This window comes from Podarcis muralis, chromosome W, assembly GCF_964188315.1.
Source record: "Podarcis muralis chromosome W, rPodMur119.hap1.1, whole genome shotgun sequence".
Taxonomy (NCBI): domain Eukaryota; kingdom Metazoa; phylum Chordata; class Lepidosauria; order Squamata; family Lacertidae; genus Podarcis; species Podarcis muralis.
This window is the reverse complement of record NC_135674.1, coordinates 691,600-710,190: the sequence shown is the minus strand read 5'-3', so window position 1 is coordinate 710,190 and position 18,591 is coordinate 691,600. Positions and strand designations below refer to the sequence as shown.

The 18,591-nt window shown below is 55.1% G+C and overlaps 1 protein-coding gene across 1 annotated transcript in view; it reads left to right on the top strand.

Moving 5' to 3' along the window:
- The window catches only part of LOC144326268 (spectrin alpha chain, non-erythrocytic 1-like), a 66,468-nt gene extending 53,083 nt beyond the window's left edge, over positions 1 to 13,385 (top strand). Inside the window, exons 16-18 of the mRNA XM_077922821.1 lie at positions 3,505 to 3,581; positions 8,697 to 8,906; positions 13,023 to 13,385. Coding sequence (XP_077778947.1) covers positions 3,505 to 3,581; positions 8,697 to 8,906; positions 13,023 to 13,370 — 635 coding nt within the window. The 3' untranslated portion in view covers positions 13,371 to 13,385. The remainder of the gene's footprint in view (positions 1 to 3,504; positions 3,582 to 8,696; positions 8,907 to 13,022) is intronic.
- The last annotated feature ends 5,206 nt before the right edge of the window (positions 13,386 to 18,591 follow it).

Genomic DNA, 18,591 nt, shown 5'->3' with positions numbered 1-18,591 from the left:
GGGCTGGGGTTGGGTTAGGGGTCAGTGATGGGGTTGGGTTAGGGGTCAGTGCTGGGGTTGAGGTTAGGGGTCAGTAATGGGGTTGGGTTAGGGGTCAGTAATGGGGTTGGGTTAGGGGTCAGTGCTGGGGTTGAGGTTAGGGGTCAGTAATGGGGTTGGGTTAGGGGTCAGTAATGGGGTTGGGTTAGGGGTCAGTGCTGGGGTTGGGTTAGGGGTCAGTGGTAGGGTTGGGTTAGGGGTCTGTGTTGGGGTTAGGGGTCAATGATGGGGTTGGGTAAGGGTTAGGGGTCAGTGGTAGGGTTGGGTTGGGGTCAGTGGTAGGGTTGGGGTTAGGGGTCAGTAATGGGGTTGAGGTTAGGGGTCAGTGCTGGGGTTGGGTTAGGGGTCAGTGCTGGGGTTCGGTTAGGGGTCAGTAATGGGGTAGGGTTAGGGGTCAGTAATGGGGTTGGGTTAGGGGTCAGTAATGGGGTTGGGTTAGGGGTCAGTTATAGGGTTGGGGTCAATGCTAGGGTTGGGTTAGGGGTCAGGGCTAGGGTTGGGTTAGGGTTAGGGGTCAATGCTAGGGTTGGGTTAGGGGTCAGGGCTAGGGTTGGGTTAGGGTTAGGGGTCAATGCTAGGGTTGGGTTAGGGGTCAGGGCTAGGGTTGGGTAAGGCTTAGGGGTCAGTGATGGGGTAGGGCTAGGGTTAGGAATAGGCTTAGGGGTCAGGGATAGGGTTAGGGTTAGGAATAGGGTTAGGGGTCAGGAATAGGGTTGGGGTTAGGGGTAGGGTTGGGTTAGGGGTCAGTGCTGGGCTTGGGGTTAGGGGTCAGTGATGGGGTTGGGTTAGGGGTCAGTGGTAGGGTTGGGGTTAGGGGTCAGTAATGGGGTTGGGTTAGGGGTCAGTGCTAGGGTTAGGGGTCAATGCTAGGGTTGGGTTAGGGGTCAGTGCTAGGGTTGGGTTAAGGTTAGGAATAGGGTTAGGGGTCAGGGTTAGGGTTAGGGGTCAGGAATAGGGTTGGGTTAGGGGTCAGGGTTAGGGGTCAGTACTAGGGTTGGGTTAGGGGTCAGGGTTAGGGGTCAATGCTAGGGTTGGGTTAGGGGTCAGGGCTAGGGTTGGGTTAGGGGTCAGTGATGGGGTTGGGTAAGGGTTAGGGGTCAGGGGTAGGGTTGGGTTAGGGTTAGGGGTCAGTGCTAGGGGTTAGGGGTCAGTGCTAGGGTTGGGGTTAGGGGTCAGTGCTGGGGTTAGGGGTCAGTAATGGGGTTGGGTTAGGGGTCAGTGCTAGGGTTAGGGGTCAGTTATAGGGTTGGGGTCAATGCTAGGGTTGGGTTAGGGGTCAGGGCTAGGGTTGGGTAAAGCTTAGGGGTCAGTGCTAGGGTTAGGAATAGGGACAGGGTAGGGTTAGGAATAGGGTCAGGGTACGGTTAGGGGTCAGTTATAGGGTCAGGGCTGGGGTTGGGTTAGGGGTCAGTGATGGGGTTGGGTTAGGGGTCAGTGCTGGGGTTGAGGTTAGGGGTCAGTAATGGGGTTGGGTTAGGGGTCAGTAATGGGGTTGGGTTAGGGGTCAGTGCTGGGGTTGAGGTTAGGGGTCAGTAATGGGGTTGGGTTAGGGGTCAGTAATGGGGTTGGGTTAGGGGTCAGTGCTGGGGTTGGGTTAGGGGTCAGTGGTAGGGTTGGGTTAGGGGTCTGTGTTGGGGTTAGGGGTCAATGATGGGGTTGGGTAAGGGTTAGGGGTCAGTGGTAGGGTTGGGTTGGGGTCAGTGGTAGGGTTGGGGTTAGGGGTCAGTAATGGGGTTGCGTTAGCCGTCAGTGCTAGGGTTAGGGGTCAGTTATAAGGTTGGGGTCAATGCTAGGGTTGGGTTAGGGGTCAGGGCTAGGGTTGGGTAAGGCTTAGGGGTCAGGGCTAGGGTTGAGTTAGGGGTCAGTGATGGGGTTGGGTTAGGGTGGGTAAGGGTTAGGGGTCTGGTGCAGGGTTGGGTTAGGGGTCAGTGGTAGGGTTGGGTTAGGGGTCAGGGCTAGGGTTGGGTAAGGCTTAGGGGTCAGTGCTAGGGTTGAGTTAGGGGTCAGTGAAGGGGTTGGGTTAGGGTTGGGTAAGGGTTAGGGGTCAGGAGTAGGGTTGGGTTGGGTTAGGGGTCAGTGCTGGGGTTAGGGGTCAGTAATGGGGTTGGGTTAGGGGTCAGTGCTGGGGTTGAAGTTAGGGGTCAGTAATGGGGTTGGGTTAGGGGTCAGTGCTAGGGTTAGGGTAGGAATAGGGTCAAGGTTAGGGGTCAATGCCAGGGTTGGGTTAGGGTTAGGGGTCAGTGGTAGGGTTGGGTTAGGGGTCAGGGGTTGGGTTAGGAATAGGGTCAGGGTTAGGGGTCAGTGCTAGAGTTGGGTTAGGGGTCAGTGATGGGGTTGGGTTAGGGGTCAATCCTAGGGTTCGGTTGGTGTTAGGAATAGGGTTAGGGGTCAGTGCTAAGGTTGGGTTAGGGGTCAGGGTTAGGGGTCAATACTAGGGTTGGGGTTGGGTTAGGAATAGGGTTAGGGGTCAATGCTAGAGCTGGGTTAGGGGTCAGGGTTAGGGGTCAATACTAGGGTTGGGTTAGGAATAGGGTTAGGGGTCAATGGTTGGGTTGGCTTAGGGGTAAGTGCTAGGTGTGGGTCAGGGATCAATGCTAGGTGTGGGTCAGGGTTAGGGGTCAAGCTTAGGGGTCAGTGCTAGGCTTGGCTTAGGGGTCAGTGCGAGGTGTGGCTCAGGAGTCAATGCTAGGTGTGGGTCAGGGTTAGGGGTCAAAGTTAGGGGTCAGTGCTAGGTGTGGGTCAGGGTTAGGGGTCAAGGTTAGGGGTCGGTGCTAGTGTTGGCTTAGGGGTCACTACTATGTGTGGGTCAGGAGTCAATGCTAGGTGTGGGTCAGGGTTAGGGGTCAATGCTAGGCTTGGCTTAGGAGTCAATGCTAGGTGTGGGTCAGGGTTAGGGGTCAAGGTTAGGGGTCAGTGCTAGGTGTGGGTCAGGGTTAGGGGTCAAGGTTAGGGGTCAGTGCTAGTGTTGGCTTAGGGGTCACTACTATGTGTGGGTCAGGAGTCAATGCTAGGTGTGGGTCAGGGTTAGGGGTCAATGCTAGGCTTGGCTTAGGGGTCAATACTATGTGTGGGTCAGGAGTCAATGCTAGGTGTGGGTCAGGGTTAGGGGTCAAGTTTAGGGGTCAGTGCTAGGCTTGGCTTAGGGGTCGATACTATGTGTGGGTCAGGAGTCAATGCTAGGTGTGGGTCAGGGTTAGGGGTCAAGCTTAGGGGTCAGTGCTAGGCTTGGCTTAGGGGTCAATACTATGTGTGGGTCAGGAGTCAATGCTAGGTGTGGGTCAGGGTTAGGGGTCAAGGTTAGGGGTCAGTGCTAGGCTTGACTTAGGGGTCAATGCTAGTTGTGGGTCAGGAGTCAGTGCTAGGGTTAGGTTAGGGGTCAATGCTAGGAATAGGGTCAGCCCCACTGAATGGCCTGCCCCAAACCCAAACTCACCCCGCCCCACTTCTCTGCCCCACATATTCTAGGGGAGAAAGAGAACAGCCTCAAGACGGACGATTACGGCCGAGATTTGTCTTCTGTCCAGACGCTGCTGACCAAACAGGTGACCCCTAACTCTGACCCCTAAGTGGGGGGCGGAGCTTCTTGCCCCACAGGATTCGAACCCCTGACCCCTATCTGGGTGGGTGGGCGGAGCTTCTTGCCCCATGGAATTCGAACCCCTGACCCCAATTTGGGTCGGTGGGTGGAGCTTCTTGCCCCATGGAATTTGAACCCCTGACCCCAATCTGGGTGGGTGGGCGGAGCTTCTTGCCCCATGGAATTCGAACCCCTGACCCCAATTTGGGTCGGTGGGTGGAGCTTCTTGCCCCATGGAATTTGAACCCCTGACCCCAATCTGGGTGGGTGGGCGGAGCTTCTTGCCCCATGGAATTTGAACCCCTGACCCCAATCTGGGTGGGTGGGCGGAGCTTCTTGCCCCATGGAATTCAAATCCACTCCCCTGACCCCCATCTGGGTGGGCGGAGCTTCCTGCCCCACAGGATTCGAACCCACTCCCCTGACCCCAATCCGGGTGGGCGGAGCTTCCTGCCCCATGGAATTCAAACCCACTCCCTGACCCCGATCTGGGTGGGCGGAGCTTCCTGCCCCACAGCCCTCCACCCCTTGATCCCTCAATCCCGCTGGGCGGAGCTTCTTGCCCCACAGAATTCACCCCACAGAATTCCAACCCACGCCCTACCGAATTTGAACCCCTGCCCCACTTTTTCTGCCCCCCAACCAGGAAATCTTTGGTGCCGGCCTTTCGAACCCGTGCCCCACAGAATCCACCCCACATAAACCGAACCCTTGCCCCACTTTTTCTGTCCCCCAACCCAGGAAACCGACTTTGGAGCTTCTTGCCCCAAGGAATTCCATCTGGGTGGGCGGAGCTTCCCGCCCCACACAATCCTCACCCCTGCCCCACATTTTCTGCCCCCCAACCAGGAACCTTTGACGCCTTAATCCCGCTGTTCGCAGCTTCCTGCCCCACATAATTTTAACCCTTGCCCCACTTTTTCTGCCCCCCAACCCGGAAACCTTTGACGCCGGCCTTTTGAACCCGCGCCCCACAGAATTCCAACCCGCGCCCCACAGAATTCTCCCCACATAATCCGAACCCGTGCCCCAAGGAATTCCAACCCGCGCCCCACAGAATTCTTCCCACACAATACGTACCCGCGCCCCGCAGAATTCTCCCCACAGAATTCCAACCCACGCCCCACAGAGTTTGAACCCCTGCCCCACATTTTCTGCCCCCCAACCAGGAGACCTTTGACGCCGGCCTCCAGGCCTTCCAGCGCCCACAGAACCTACCCACAGAATTCCAACCCACGCCCCACAGAATTGGCCCCACAGAATTCCAACCCGCGCCCCACAGAATTCGAATCCGCACCCCACACAACCCTAACCCCTGCCCCACATTTTCTGCCCCACAACCAGGAGACCTTTGACGCCGGCCTCCAGGCCTTCCAGCACCCACAGAATTCGAACCTGCGCCCCACAGAATCCGCCCCACAGAATTCCAACCCGCGCCCCACACAACCCTAATCCCTGCCCCACATTTTCTGCCCCCCAACCAGGAGACCTTTGACGCCTTAATCCCGCTGTTTGCAGCTTCCTGCCCCACATAATCTTAACCCCTGCCCCACATTTTCTGCCCCCCAACCAGGAGACCTTTGACGCCTTAATCCCGCTGTTTGCAGATTCCTGCCCCACATAATTTTAACCCCTGCCCCACATTTTCTGCCCCCCAACCAGGAGACCTTTGACGCCGGCCTCCAGGCCTTCCAGCGCCCACAGAACCTGCCCCACAGAATTCCAACCCGCGCCCCACAGAATTCGAATCCGCACCCCACACAACCCTAACCCCTGCCCCACACTTTTCTGCCCCCCAACCAGGAGACCTTTGACGCCGGCCTCCAGGCCTTCCAGCACCCACAGAATTCGAAGCTGCGCCCCACAGAATCCGCCCCACAGAATTCCAACCCGCGCCCCACAGATTTCCAACCCGCGCCCCACACAACCCTAACCCCTGCCCCACATTTTCTGCCCCACAACCAGGAGACCTTTGATGCCTTAATCCCACTGTTTGCAGCTTCCTGCCCCACATAATCTTAAGCCCTGCCCCACATTTTCTGCCCCCCAACCAGGAGACCTTTGACGCCTTAATCCCGCTGTTTGCAGCTTCCTGCCCCACATAATTTTAACCCCTGCCCCACACTTTTCTGCCCCCCAACCAGGAGACCTTTGACGCCGGCCTCCAGGCCTTCCAGCACCCACAGAATTCGAACCTGCGCCCCACAGAATCCGCCCCACAGAATCCCAACCCGCGCCCCACAGATTTCCAACCTGCACCCCACACAATCCTAACCCCTGCCCCACTTTTTCTGCCCTCCAACCAGGAGACCTTTGACGCCGGCCTCCAGGCCTTCCAGCACCCACAGAATTCGAACCTGCGCCCCACAGAATCCGCCCCACAGAATCCCAACCCGCGCCCCACAGAATTCCAACCCGCACCCCACACAACCCTAACCCCTGCCCCACACTTTTCTGCCCCCCAACCAGGAGACCTTTGACGCCGGCCTCCAGGCCTTCCAGCAGGAAGGGATCTGACCTCTCAATCCGGGTGGGCGGAGCTTCCTGCCCCACAGGATTCCAACCCATTCCCCTGACCCCTCCCCTGATGGGCGGAGCTCCTTGCCCCACAGAATTCAAACCCCTGACCCCTCAATCTGGGTGGGTGGAGTTTCCTGCCCCATGGCATTCGAACCCGCTCCCCTGACCCCAATCCAGGTGGGCGGAGCTTCATGCCCCATGGCATTCCAACCCACTCCCTGACCCCCATCTGGGTGGGCGGAGCTTCCAGCCCCACAGCCCTACACTCCCTGATCCCTCAATCCCACTGGGCGGAGCTTCCTGCCCCACAGAATTCCATCCCGCTGTTCGGAGCCTCCCGCCCCACACAACCCGAACCCTTGCCCCACTTTCCCCACCCCTCAACCTGGAGGGGGCGGAGCTTCTTGCCCCACAGAATTCCATCCCGCTGGGTGCAGCCTCCCGCCCCACACAATCCGAACCTGCGCCTCACAGAATTCTCCCCACGTAACCTGAACCCCTGCCCCACACTTTTCTGCCCCCCAACCAGGAGACCTTTGACGCCGGCCTCCAGGCCTTCCAGCACCCACAGAATTCGAACCTCTAACCCCAATCTGGGTGGGCGGAGCTTCCTGCCCCACAGAATTTGAACCAGGTGGGCAGAGCTTTCTGCCCCACACAATCCGAACCCTTGCCCCACAGAATTCACCCCACAGAATTTGAACCCTTGCCCCACAGAATTCACCCCACATAATTTGAACCCGCGCCCCACAGAATTCCCCCACACCATCCGAACCCTTGCCCCACAGAATTCACCCCACATCATTTGAACCCGCGCCCTACAGAATTCTCCCCACACAATCCGAACCCTTGCCCCACAGAATTCACCCCACATAATCCCAACCTGCGCCCCACAGAGTTTTAACCCCTGCCCCACATTTTCTGCCCCCCAACCAGGAGACCTTCGCTCCCCTGACCCATTGATCCAGGTGGGCGGAGCTTCTTGCCCCATGGAATTCAATCTGGATGGGCGGACCTTCTCACCCCACACAATCCTAACCCCTGCCCCACACTTTTCTGCCCCCCAACCAGGAGACCTTTGACGCCTGACCCCTTGATCCAGGTGGGCGGAGCTTCCTGCCCCACATAATTCCATCCGGGTGGGCAGAGCCTCCCGCCCCACACAATCCGAACCCCTGCCCCACTTTTTCTGCCCCCCAACCAGGAGACCTTTGACACCGGCCTCCAGGCCTTCCAGCACCCACAGAATTCAAACCTGCACCCCACAGAATTCTCCCCACAGATTTCCAACCCGCACCCCATACAATCCTAACCCCTGCCCCACATTTTCTGCCCCCCAACCAGGAAACCGGCCTTTTGAACCCGCGCCCCAAGGAATTCCAACCCGCGCCCCACAGAATTCTCCCCATATAATCCGAACCCGCGCCCCAAGGAATTCCAACCCGCGCCCCACAGAATTCTCCCCACATAATCCAAACCTGCGCCCCAAGGAATTCCAACCCGCGCCCCACAGAATCCGCCCCACAGAATCCGAACCCTTGCCCCACAGAATTCTCCCCACAGAATTCCAACCCGCGCCCCTCAGAATTTGAACCTCTGCCCCACATTCTGCCCCCCAACCAGGAAACCTTTGACGCCGGCCTTTTGAACCTGCGCCCCACAGAATTCCAACCTGCACCCCACAGAATGTTAACCCCTGCCCCACATTTTTTGCCCCCCAACCAGGAAACCTTTGACGCCGGCCTTTTGAACCCGCGCCCCACAGAATCCCAACCTGCACCCCACAGAATGTTAACCCCTGCCCCACACTTTTCTGCCCCCCAACCAGGAGACCTTTGACGCCGGCCTTTTGAACCCGCACCCCAAGGAATTCCAACCCGCGCCCCACAGAATTGGCCCCACAGAATTCCAACCCGCGCCCCCAGGAATTCCAACCCGCGCCCCACAGAATTCCCCCCGCACAATACGAACCCGCGCCCCACAGAATCCGAACCCTTGCCCCACAGAATTCTCCCCACAGAATTCCAACCCGCGCCCCTCAGAATTTGAACCTCTGCCCCACATTCTGCCCCCCAACCAGGAAACCTTTGACGCCGGCCTTTTGAACCCGCGCCCCACAGAATTCCAACCCGCGCCCCACGGAATCCGCCCCACAGAATCCCAACCCGCGCCCCACACAGCCCTAACCCCTGCCCCACGCTTTTCTGCCCCCCAACCAGGAGACCTTTGACGCCGGCCTTTTGAACCCGCACCCCAAGGAATTCCAACCCGCGCCCCACAGAATTGGCCCCACAGAATTCCAACCCGCGCCCCACAGAATTCCCCCCGCATAATACGAACCCGCGCCCCACAGAATCCGCCCCACAGAATCCGAACCCTTGCCCCACAGAATTCTCCCCACAGAATTCCAACCCGCGCCCCACAGAATCCGCCCCACAGAATCCGAACCCTTGCCCCACAGAATTCTCCCCACAGAATTCCAACCTGCGCCCCACAGAATCCCAACCCGCGCCCCACACAGCCCTAACCCCTGCCCCACACTTCTCTGCCCCCCAACCAGGAGACCTTTGACGCCGGCCTCCAGGCCTTCCAGCAGGAAGGGATCTCCAACATCGCCGCCCTCAAGGAGCAGCTATTGGCCGCCCGCCACGTCCAATCGAGAGCCATCGAGGCCCGACACGCCTCCCTGACGAAGCGCTGGAACCAATTGCTGGCCGGCTCCGCCTCCCGCAAGAAGAAGCTGCTGGAAGCCCAGGAGCACTTCCGGAAGGTGGGCGGGGCTTCCGTGGGGCAGGGGGAGAAAGGGGGCAGGTTGTGGGCGGGGCTTCCGTGGGGCAGGGGGGATTCAGTGGGGAGGGAAAGGGGGCAGGTTGGGGACCCATAGGAAAGAGAAGGAGAAGCTTCTGGAAGCTCAGGAGCGCTTCCGGAAGGTGGGCGGGGCTTCAGTGGGGAGGGGAAAGGGGGTGGGGCATCCGTGCGGCAGTGGGGAGAAAAGGGGGGCAGGTCGGGACCCATAGAAGAAGCTTCTGGAAGCCCAGGAACACTTCCGGAAGGTGGGCGGGGCTTCCGTGGGGCAGGCTGGGACCCATAGGAAGGGGAGGAGGAGCTTCTGGAAGGTGGGCAGGGCTTCAGTGGGGCAGGGGGGATTCAGTGGGGAGGGAAAGGGGGGCAGGTTGGGGACCCATAGGAAAGAGGAGGAGAAGCTTCCGGAAGCTGGGCGGGGCTTCAGTGGGGCAGGGGGGAAGAGGGAAAGGGGGCAGGTTGGGACCCATAGGAAAGAGAAGAAGCTACTGGAAGCTTCCAGAAGGTGGGCGGGGCTTCCGTGGGGCAGGGGGGATTCAGTGGGGAGGGAAAGGGGGCAGAAAAAGAAGAAGATTCCAGAAGCCCAGGAGCACTTCCGGAAGGTGGGCGGGGCTTCCGTGGGTCAGGCTGGGACCCATAGGAAATGGAAAGGGGGCGGGGCTTGTGTGGGGAGAAAATGGGGTAAGGCTTTAGTGGGGAGAGAAAGGAGGCAGGTTTGGGACCCATCGGAAAGAGAAGCTTCCGGAAGGTGGGCGGGGCTTCCGTGGGGCAGGCTGGGACCCATAGGAAGGGGAGGAGGAGCTTCCGGGAGGTGGGCGGGGCTTCCGTGGGGCAGGCTGGGACCCATAGGAAGGGGAGGAGGAGCTTCCGGGAGGTGGGCGGGGCTTCCGTGGGGCAGGGGGGATTCAGTGGGGCAGGGAAAGGGGGCAGGTTGTGGGTGGGGCTTCAGTGGGGAGAAAAGGGGCAGGTTGTGGGTGGGGCTTCGGTGGGGAGGAAAAGGGCAGGTTGTGGGCGGGGCTTCAGTGGGGAGAAAATGGGCAGGATGGGACCCATAGGAAATGGGGCGAGGTTTCTGTGGGGAGAGAAAGGGGTCGGGCTTCAGTGGGGAAGAAAAGGGGGCAGGTTGGGACCCATAGAAGAAGCTTCTGGAAGCCCAGGAACACTACCGGAAGGTGGGCGGGGCTTCCGTGGGGCAGGCTGGGACCCATAGCAAGGGGAGGAGGAGCTTCCGGGAGGTGGGCGGGGCTTCCGTGGGGCAGGGGGGATTCAGTGGGGAGGGAAAGGGGGCAGAAGAAGAAGCTCCCGGAAGCCCAGGAAGACTTCCGGAAGGTGGGCGGGGCTTCCGTGGGGTGGTGTGGAGGGAAAGGGGGCAGGTTGAGACCCATAGGAAATGGAAAGGGGGCGGGGTTTCTGTGGGGGGAGAGAAAGGGGTGGGGCTTCAGTGGGGAGAGAAAGGGGGCAGGTTGGGACCCATAGGAAAGAGAAGAAGAAGCTACTGGAAGGTGGGCGGGGCTTCTGTGGGGCAGGGGGGAGAAAGGGGGCAGGCTGGGGATCCATAGGAAAGAAGCTTCTGGAAGGTGGGTGGGGCTTCCGTGGGGCAGAGAAAGGGGGCAGGTTGTGGGCGGGGCTTCAGTGGGGAGAAAAGGGGCGGGTTGTGGGCGGGGCTTCAGTGGGGAGGAAAGGGGCAGGTTGTGGGCGGGGCTTCAGTGGGGAGAAAATGGGCAGGATGGGACCCATAGGAAATGGGAAGGGGGCGGGGCTTCTGTGGGGAGAAAAAGGGGGCAGGTCGGGACCCATAGAAGAAGCTTCTGGAAGTCCAGAAACACTACCAGAAGGTGGGCGGGGCTTCCGTGGGGCGGGGTGAGAAAGGGGGCAGGTCGGGACCCATAGGAAATAGGAAGGGGGCGGGGCTTCAGTGGGGAGAAAAAGGGGGCAGGTTTGGGACCCATAGGAAATAGAAGAAGCTTCTGGAAGGTGGGCAGGGCATCAGTGGGGAGAAAAGGGGGGCAGGTTGGCAGCAGAGAAAGAGGGTGGGGTTTCAGTGGGGCAGAGAAAGGGGTAGAGCAGAGAAAGAGACCGGGCTTCAGTGGGGAGAAAAGGGGGGCAGAGTAAGGGGGCAGGGCTTCAGTGAGGAGGAAAAGGGGGCAGGTCGGGACCCATAGAAGAAGCTTCTGGAAGCCCAGGAGCCCTTCCGGAAGGTGGGCGGGGCTTCCATGGGGCAGAGGGAAAGAGGGACCCATAGGAAATGGAAAGAGGGCGGGGCTTCAGTGGGGAGGAAAAGGGGGCAGGTTGGGGGCAGAGAAAGAGGGTGGGGCTTCAGTGGGGCAGAGAAAGGGGTGGAGCAGAGAAAGGGGTGGGACTTCGATGGGGAGGAAAAGGGGGCAGGTTGGGGGCAGAGAAAGAGGGTGGGGCTTCAGTGGGGCAGAGTAAGGGGTAGGGCTTCAGTGGGGAGAAAAAGGGGGCAGGTCGGAACCCATAGAAGAAGCTTCTGGAAGCCCAGGAACACTTCCGGAAGGTGGGCGGGGCTTCCATGGGGAGAAAAAGGGGGCAGGTTGGGACCCATAGGAAATAGAAGCTTCTGGGAGGTGGGCGGGGCTTCAGTGGGGAGGAAAAGGGGGCAGGTTGGGACCCATAGGAAAGAGAAAGGGGGCGGGGCTTCAGTGGGGAGAAAAAGGGGGCAGGGCTTCAGTGGGGAGGAAAAGGGGGCAGGTTGGGACCCATAGGAAATAGAAGCTTCTGGGAGGTGGGCGGGGCTTCAGTGGGGAGGAAAAGGGGGCAGGTTGGGACCCATAGGAAAGAGAAAGGGGGCGGGGCTTCAGTGGGGAGAAAAAGGGGGCAGGGCTTCAGTGGGGAGGAAAGGGGGGCAGGTTGGGACCCATAGGGAAGAGAAAGGGGGTGGGGCTTCTGTGGGGAGAAAATGGGGTGTGGCTTCAGTGGGGAGAGAAAGGGGGCAGGTTGGGACCCATAGGAAATGGAAAGGGGCGGGGCTTTAGTGGGGAGGAAAAGGGGCAATTATTATTATTACTATTATTATTATTACCATTACCATTATTACCATTATTATTATTATTATTATTATTATTATTATTATTATTACTACTACCATCATCATCATTATTATTATTATTATTATTATTATTATTATTATTATTATTATTACTACTACTACCATTATTATTATTATTATTATTACTATTACTATTATTATTATCACCATTATTATTATTATTATTATTATTATTATTATTATTATTATTACTATTATTATTATTATTATTACTATTATTATTATTATTATTACTACTACTACCATCATTATTATTACCATTATTATTATTATTATTATTATTATTATTATTACCATTACTATTATTATTATTATTACTACTACCATTATTATTATTATTATTACTGTTACTATTATTATTATCACCATTATTATTATTATTATTATTATTATTATTATTATTATTATTATCACCATTATTATTATTATTATTATTATTATTATTATTATTATTATTACTACTACCATCATCATCATCATCATTATTATTATTATTATTATTATTACTACTACTACTACCATTATTATTATTATTATTACTATTACTATTATTATTATCACCATTATTATTATTATTATTATTATTATTATTATTACTATTATTATTATTATTACTATTATTATTATTATTACTACTACTACCATCATTATTATTACCATTATTATTATTATTATTATTATTATTACCATTACTATTATTATTATTATTACTACTACCATTATTATTATTATTATTATTATTACTGTTACTATTATTATTATCACCATTATTATTATTATTATTATTATTATTATTATTATTATCACCATTATTATTACCATTATTATTATTATTATTATTATTATTATTATTATTATTATTACTACTATTACCATTACTACTATTACCATTACTATTATTACCATTATTATTATTATTATTATCATCATCATCAATATCATCATTATTATTATTATTAATGATAATTATTAATCATTTATTAATATTATTATTCTCATTATTCCTTGCCTCCCCAGGTGGAAGATCTCTTCCTCACCTTCGCCAAGAAGGCCTCCGCCTTCAACAGCTGGTTCGAGAACGCGGAAGAGGATCTAACGGATCCCGTCCGCTGCAACTCCCTGGAGGAGATCCGGGCCCTGAGGGAGGCACATGACGCGTTCCGGGCTTCCCTAAGCTCCGCCCAGGCCGACTTCAACCAATTGGCCGAGCTGGAGCGGCAGATCCGGAGCTTCCGGGTCGCCTCGAACCCGTACACTTGGTTCACCATGGAGGCGCTGGAGGAGACCTGGCGGAACCTGCAGAAGATCATCAAGGTAGCGGATCCCCCGATCCCCATCCTGGTGGAACGTTCTAGGCCATTCTAGAAAGTTTTGGGAAGTTTTGGAAAGTTATACAAGGTTCCCTTCTGGGTGGCTGGCCGAACCTCCAGAAGATCATCAAGGTAGTGGATCCCACATTCTGGGTTGATCTAGGAAGTTTTGGGAAGGTTCTGGGTTCCCTTCTGGGTGGCTGGCAGAACCTCCAGAAGATCATCAAGGTAGTGGATCCCACGTTCTGGGCTGATCTAGAAAGTTTGGGGAAGGTTCTGGAAGGTTCTGGGTTCCCTTCTGGGTGGCTGGCAGAACCTCCAGAAGATCATCAAGGTAGCGGATCCCCAGATCCCCTTCCCTGATGGAGGTTCTAGGCTGTTCTAGAAAGCTCTGGAAAGTTTTAGAAGGTTCTAGGCTCCCAGGAATCCCCCAAGTTCTGGGAAGTTCTAGACCTGGCGGAACCTGCAGAAGATCATCAAGGTAGCGGATCCCACGCTCGGGGCTGTTCTAGAAAGTTCTGGAAGGTTCTAGACTCCACTGAATCCACTTCCCTGTTGCAAATTCTGCAAGGTTCTAGGTTGCTTTCCAGGTGGCCTTGAACCCGTACACCAGGAGACCTGGTGGAACCTGCAGAAGATCATCAAGGTAGCGGATCCCACGCTCGGGGCTGTTCTAGAAAGTTCTGCAAGGTTCTAGACTCCCCGAATCCCCTTCCCTGTTGCAAATTCTGGAAGGTTCTAGGTTGCTTTCCAGGTGGCCTTGAACCCGTACAGCAGGAGACCTGGCGGAACCTGCAGAAGATCATCAAGGTAGCGGATCCCCAGATCCCCATCCTGGTTTAACATTCTAGGCCATTCTAGAAAGTTCCGGAAAGTTTTGGAAAGTTCTAGGAGGTTCTAGACCTGGCGGAACCTCCAGAAGCTTGTCAAGGTAGTGTATTACCCCAGGATCCCCAAACCTGGAAGTTCTAGACCATTCTGGAAGGTTCTAGACTCCCCGAATCCCTTTCCCTTTTGAAAGTTCTAGGCTGTTCCAGTCTGGAGCGTTTTTGAAAGATCTGGGAAGTTTTGGAAGGTTCTAGGCTCTCAATCGATCCCCGAATCCCCTTCCCTCTTGAAAGTTCTAGGTTCTTCCAGAAGTTTCCCTGGGAATCCCTGAATCCCCTTCCCTGTTGAAAGTTAGAGGCTGTTCTAGAAAATTCTGGAGTGTCTTGGGAAGTTCCAGAAGGTTCTGGAAGGTTCTAGGCTCCGCAGGAATCCTCAAATCTCCTTTCCCTGTCGGAAGCTAGAGGCTGTTCTGGAAAGTTCCAGAAGGTTCTGGAAGGTTCTAGGCTCCCGGGAATCCCCAAATTTCCTTTCCCTGTCGGAAGTTAGAGACTGTTCTAGAAGGTTCTGGAAGGTTCTAGGCTCTGCGAAGTCGCAGAGCCAAGTTTGAGAGGGGGGTTCCGGATCATTCCGGGTCGTTCCATGCCTCCCTAAGCTCCGCCCAGGCCGACTTCAACCAATTGGCCGAGCTGGAGCGGCAGATCCGGAGCTTCCGGGTCGCCTCGAACCCCTACACTTGGTTCACCATGGAGGCGCTGGAGGAGACCTGGCGGAACCTGCAGAAGATCATCAAGGTAGCGGATCCCCCAATCCCCATCCTGGTGGAAACGTTCTAGGCTGTTCTAGAAAGTTTCGGAACGTTATAGAAGGTTCCCTTCTGGGTGGCTGGCCGAACCTCCAGAAGATCATCAAGGTAGCGGATCCCCAGATCCCCTTCCCTGCCAGGTTCTAGGTTCCCTTCTGGGTGGCTGGCAGAACCTCCAGAAGATCATCAAGGTTGTTCTAGAAAGTTCCGGGAAGGTTCTAGGTTCCCTTCTGGGTGGCTGGCAGAACCTCCAGAAGATCATCAAGGTAGCGGGTCCCCAGATCCCCTTCCCTGCCAGGTTCTAGGTTCCCTTCTGGGTGGCTGGCAGAACCTCCAGAAGATCATTGAGGTGGTGGATTTCCCCCGGGATTCCCCAAATGACCCTTTTGGAAAGTTTCGGGAGGTGCTAGAAGGTTCTAGACTCCCCTGGAATCCCCCGATCCCCTTCCCTGTCAAAGGTTCTAGGCTGTTCTGGAAGGTTTTGACGGTTCCAGAAGGTTCTAGATCACCCGACGTCCCCTTTGCTGTCAAAAGCTCTAGGCTGTTATAGGCTGTTCTGGAAGGCTCTGAAGGTTCCAGAAGGTTCTAGATCACCCAGAGCCCTTCGCTGTCAAAAGTTATAGGCTGTTCTGGAAAGTTGCTGAAGGTTCTAGGAGGTTCTAGATCACCCAGAGTCCCCTTCCCTGTCAAAGCTCTAGGCTGTTCTGAAAGGTCTCAGAAGGTACTAGAAGGTACTAGACTCTCAGGAGCCCCCAAATCGCCTTCCCTGGCAAAAATTTGAGAGTGTTCCGGAAAGTTCCAGACAGTTTCGGAAGCTTTTGGAAGGTTCTAGGCACGGCAGAGTTTGAGACGGGGTTCCGGATCGTTCCCGTGGCGACCAAACACGTGGTGGGGTCCCGTTCCAAAAGGTTCTGCGAGGTTCTAGGCTCGGCGGTTTCCGGGTCGTTCCGCGCCTCCCTGAGCTCCGCCCAGGCCGACTTCAACCAATTGGCCGAGCTGGAGCGGCAGATCCGGAGCTTCCGGGTCGCCTCGAACCCGTACACTTGGTTCACCATGGAGGCGCTGGAGGAGACCTGGCGGAACCTGCAGAAGATCATCAAGGTAGCGGATCCCCCGATCCCCATCCTGGTGGAACGTTCTAGGCCGTTCTAGAAAGTTTTGGGAAGTTTTGGAAAGTTATACAAGGTTCCCTTCTGGGTGGCTGGCCGAACCTCCAGAAGATCATCAAGGCAGTGGATCCCACGTTCTGGGCTGATCTAGAAAGTTTGGGGAAGGTTCTGGAAGGTTCTGGGTTCCCTTCTGGGTGGCTGGCAGAACCTCCAGAAGATCGTCAAGGCAGTGGATCCCGCGTTCTGGGCTGCTCTAGAAAGTTCTGGGAGGTTCTAGGTTCTTTCCCAGGTGGCCTCGAACCCGTACATGAGGAGACCTGGCGGAACCTGCAGAAGATCACCAAGGTAGTGGATCTCCCCTGGGATCCCCAATTCCACTTCTCTGTTGGAAGTTCTGGACTGCTCTAGACAGTTTTGGGAAGTTCTGGAAGGTTCTAGGTTCCTTTCTGGGTGGCTGGCAGATGATGATCAAGGTAGTGGATCCCACATTCTAAGCTGCTCTAGAAAGTTCTGGGAGGTTCTAGGTTCCCTTCTGGGTAGCTGGCAGAACCTCCAGAAGATCATCAAGGTTGTGGATCCCACGTTCCGGGCTGTTCTAGAAAGTTCCGGGAAGGTTCTGGAAGGTTCTGGGTTCCCTTCTGGGTGGCTGGCAGAACCTCCAGAAGATCATCAAGGTAGTGGATCCCACATTCTGGGCTGATCTAGGAAGTTTTGGGAAGGTTCTGGAAGGTTCTGGGTTCCCTTCTGGGTGGCTGGCAGAACCTCCAGAAGATCGTCAAGGCAGTGGATCCCACGTTCTGGGCTGCTCTAGAAAGTTCTGGGAGGTTCTAGGTTCTTTCCCAGGTGGCCTTGAACCCATACACCAGGAGACCTGGCGGAACCTGGAGAAGATCACCGAGGTAGCGGATCTCCCCTGGGATCCCCAATTCCACTTCTCTGTTGGAAGTTCTGGACTGCTCTAGACAGTTTTGGGAAGTTCTGGAAGGTTCTAGGTTCCTTTCTGGGTGGCTGGCAGAAGATGATCAAGGTAGTGGATCCCACATTCTAAGCTGCTCTAGAAAGTTCTGGGAGGTTCTAGGTTCCCTTCTGGGTAGCTGGCAGAACCTCCAGAAGATCATCAAGGTTATGGATCCCACGTTCTGGGCTGTTCTAGAAAGTTCCGGGAAGGTTCTGGAAGGTTCTAGGTTCCCTTCTGGGTGGCTGGCAGAACCTCCAGAAGATCATCAAGGTAGTGGATCCCACGTTCTGGGCTGCTCTAGAAAGTTCTGGGAGGTTCTAGGTTCTTTCCCAGGTGGCCTTGAACCCGTACACCAGGAGACCTGGCGGAACCTGCAGAAGATCACCGAGGTAGCGGATCTCCCCTGGGATCCCCAATTCCACTTCTCTGTTGGAAGTTCTGGACTGCTCTAGACAGTTTTGGGAAGTTCTGGAAGGTTCTAGGTTCCTTTCTGGGTGGCTGGCAGAAGACGACCAAGGTAGTGGATCCCACATTCTAGGCTGCTCTAGAAAGTTCTGGGAGGTTCTAAGTGGCCTTGAACCCGGAGACCTGGTGGAACCTTGAGAAGATCATCAAGGTAGTGGATCCCACATTCCGGGCTGTTCTAGAAAGTTCTGGGAAGGTTCTGGAAGGTTCTGGAAGGTTCTAGGTTCCCTTCTGGGTGGCTGGCAGAGCCTCCAGAAGACCATCAAGGTAGTGGATCCCACATTCCGGGCTGTTCTAGAAAGTTTCAGGAAGGCTCTAGATTCCCTTCTGGGTGGCTGGCAGAAGCTCCAGAAGATCATCAAGGTAGCGGATCCCCAGATCCCCTTCCCTGCCAGGTTCTAGGTTCCCTTCTGGGTTCTAGGTTCCCTTCTGGGTGGCTGGCAGAACCTCCAGAAGATCATTGAGGTGGTGGATTTCCCCCGGGAATCCCCCAATTCCCTTCTGGAAAGTTCCGGAGGTTCTAGAAGGTTCTAGACTCCCCTGGCATCACCGATCCCCTTCCCTGTCAAAGGTTCTAGGCTGTTCTGGAAGGTCTTGACGGTTCCAGAAGGTTCTAGATCACCCAGAGTCCCCTTTGCTGTCAAAAGCTCTAGGCTGTTATAGGCTGTTCTGGAAGGTTTTGAAGGTTCCAGAAGGTTCTAGATCACCCAGAGTCTCCTTCGCTGTCAAAAGCTCTAGGCTGTTCTGGAAGGTCGCAGAAGGTTCTAGAAGGTACTAGACTCTCAGAACCCCAAATCGCCTTCCCTGTCAAAATTATTGCCGCCGGACACCCCAAATCCCCTTCCCTCGCAAAAAGTTATAGACTGTTCTGGAAAGTTCCGGAAGGTTCTAGGCTCTGCGACATCGCGGAGCCGAGTTCAAGACGGGGTTCCGGAATGTTCCGGATCATCCCGGCCCCAACCGAACGCGCGGCGGGATCCCGTTCCGGCGGTTCCGGCCGCCTCTCGCTGGTGGAAACCCCAAATCCCCTTCCCCGCCACAAGTTCTAGGCTGCTCTGGAAAGTTCTAGGATCCACAAAGCAACAGGGCTGAGTTTGAGGCGGGGTTCCAGATC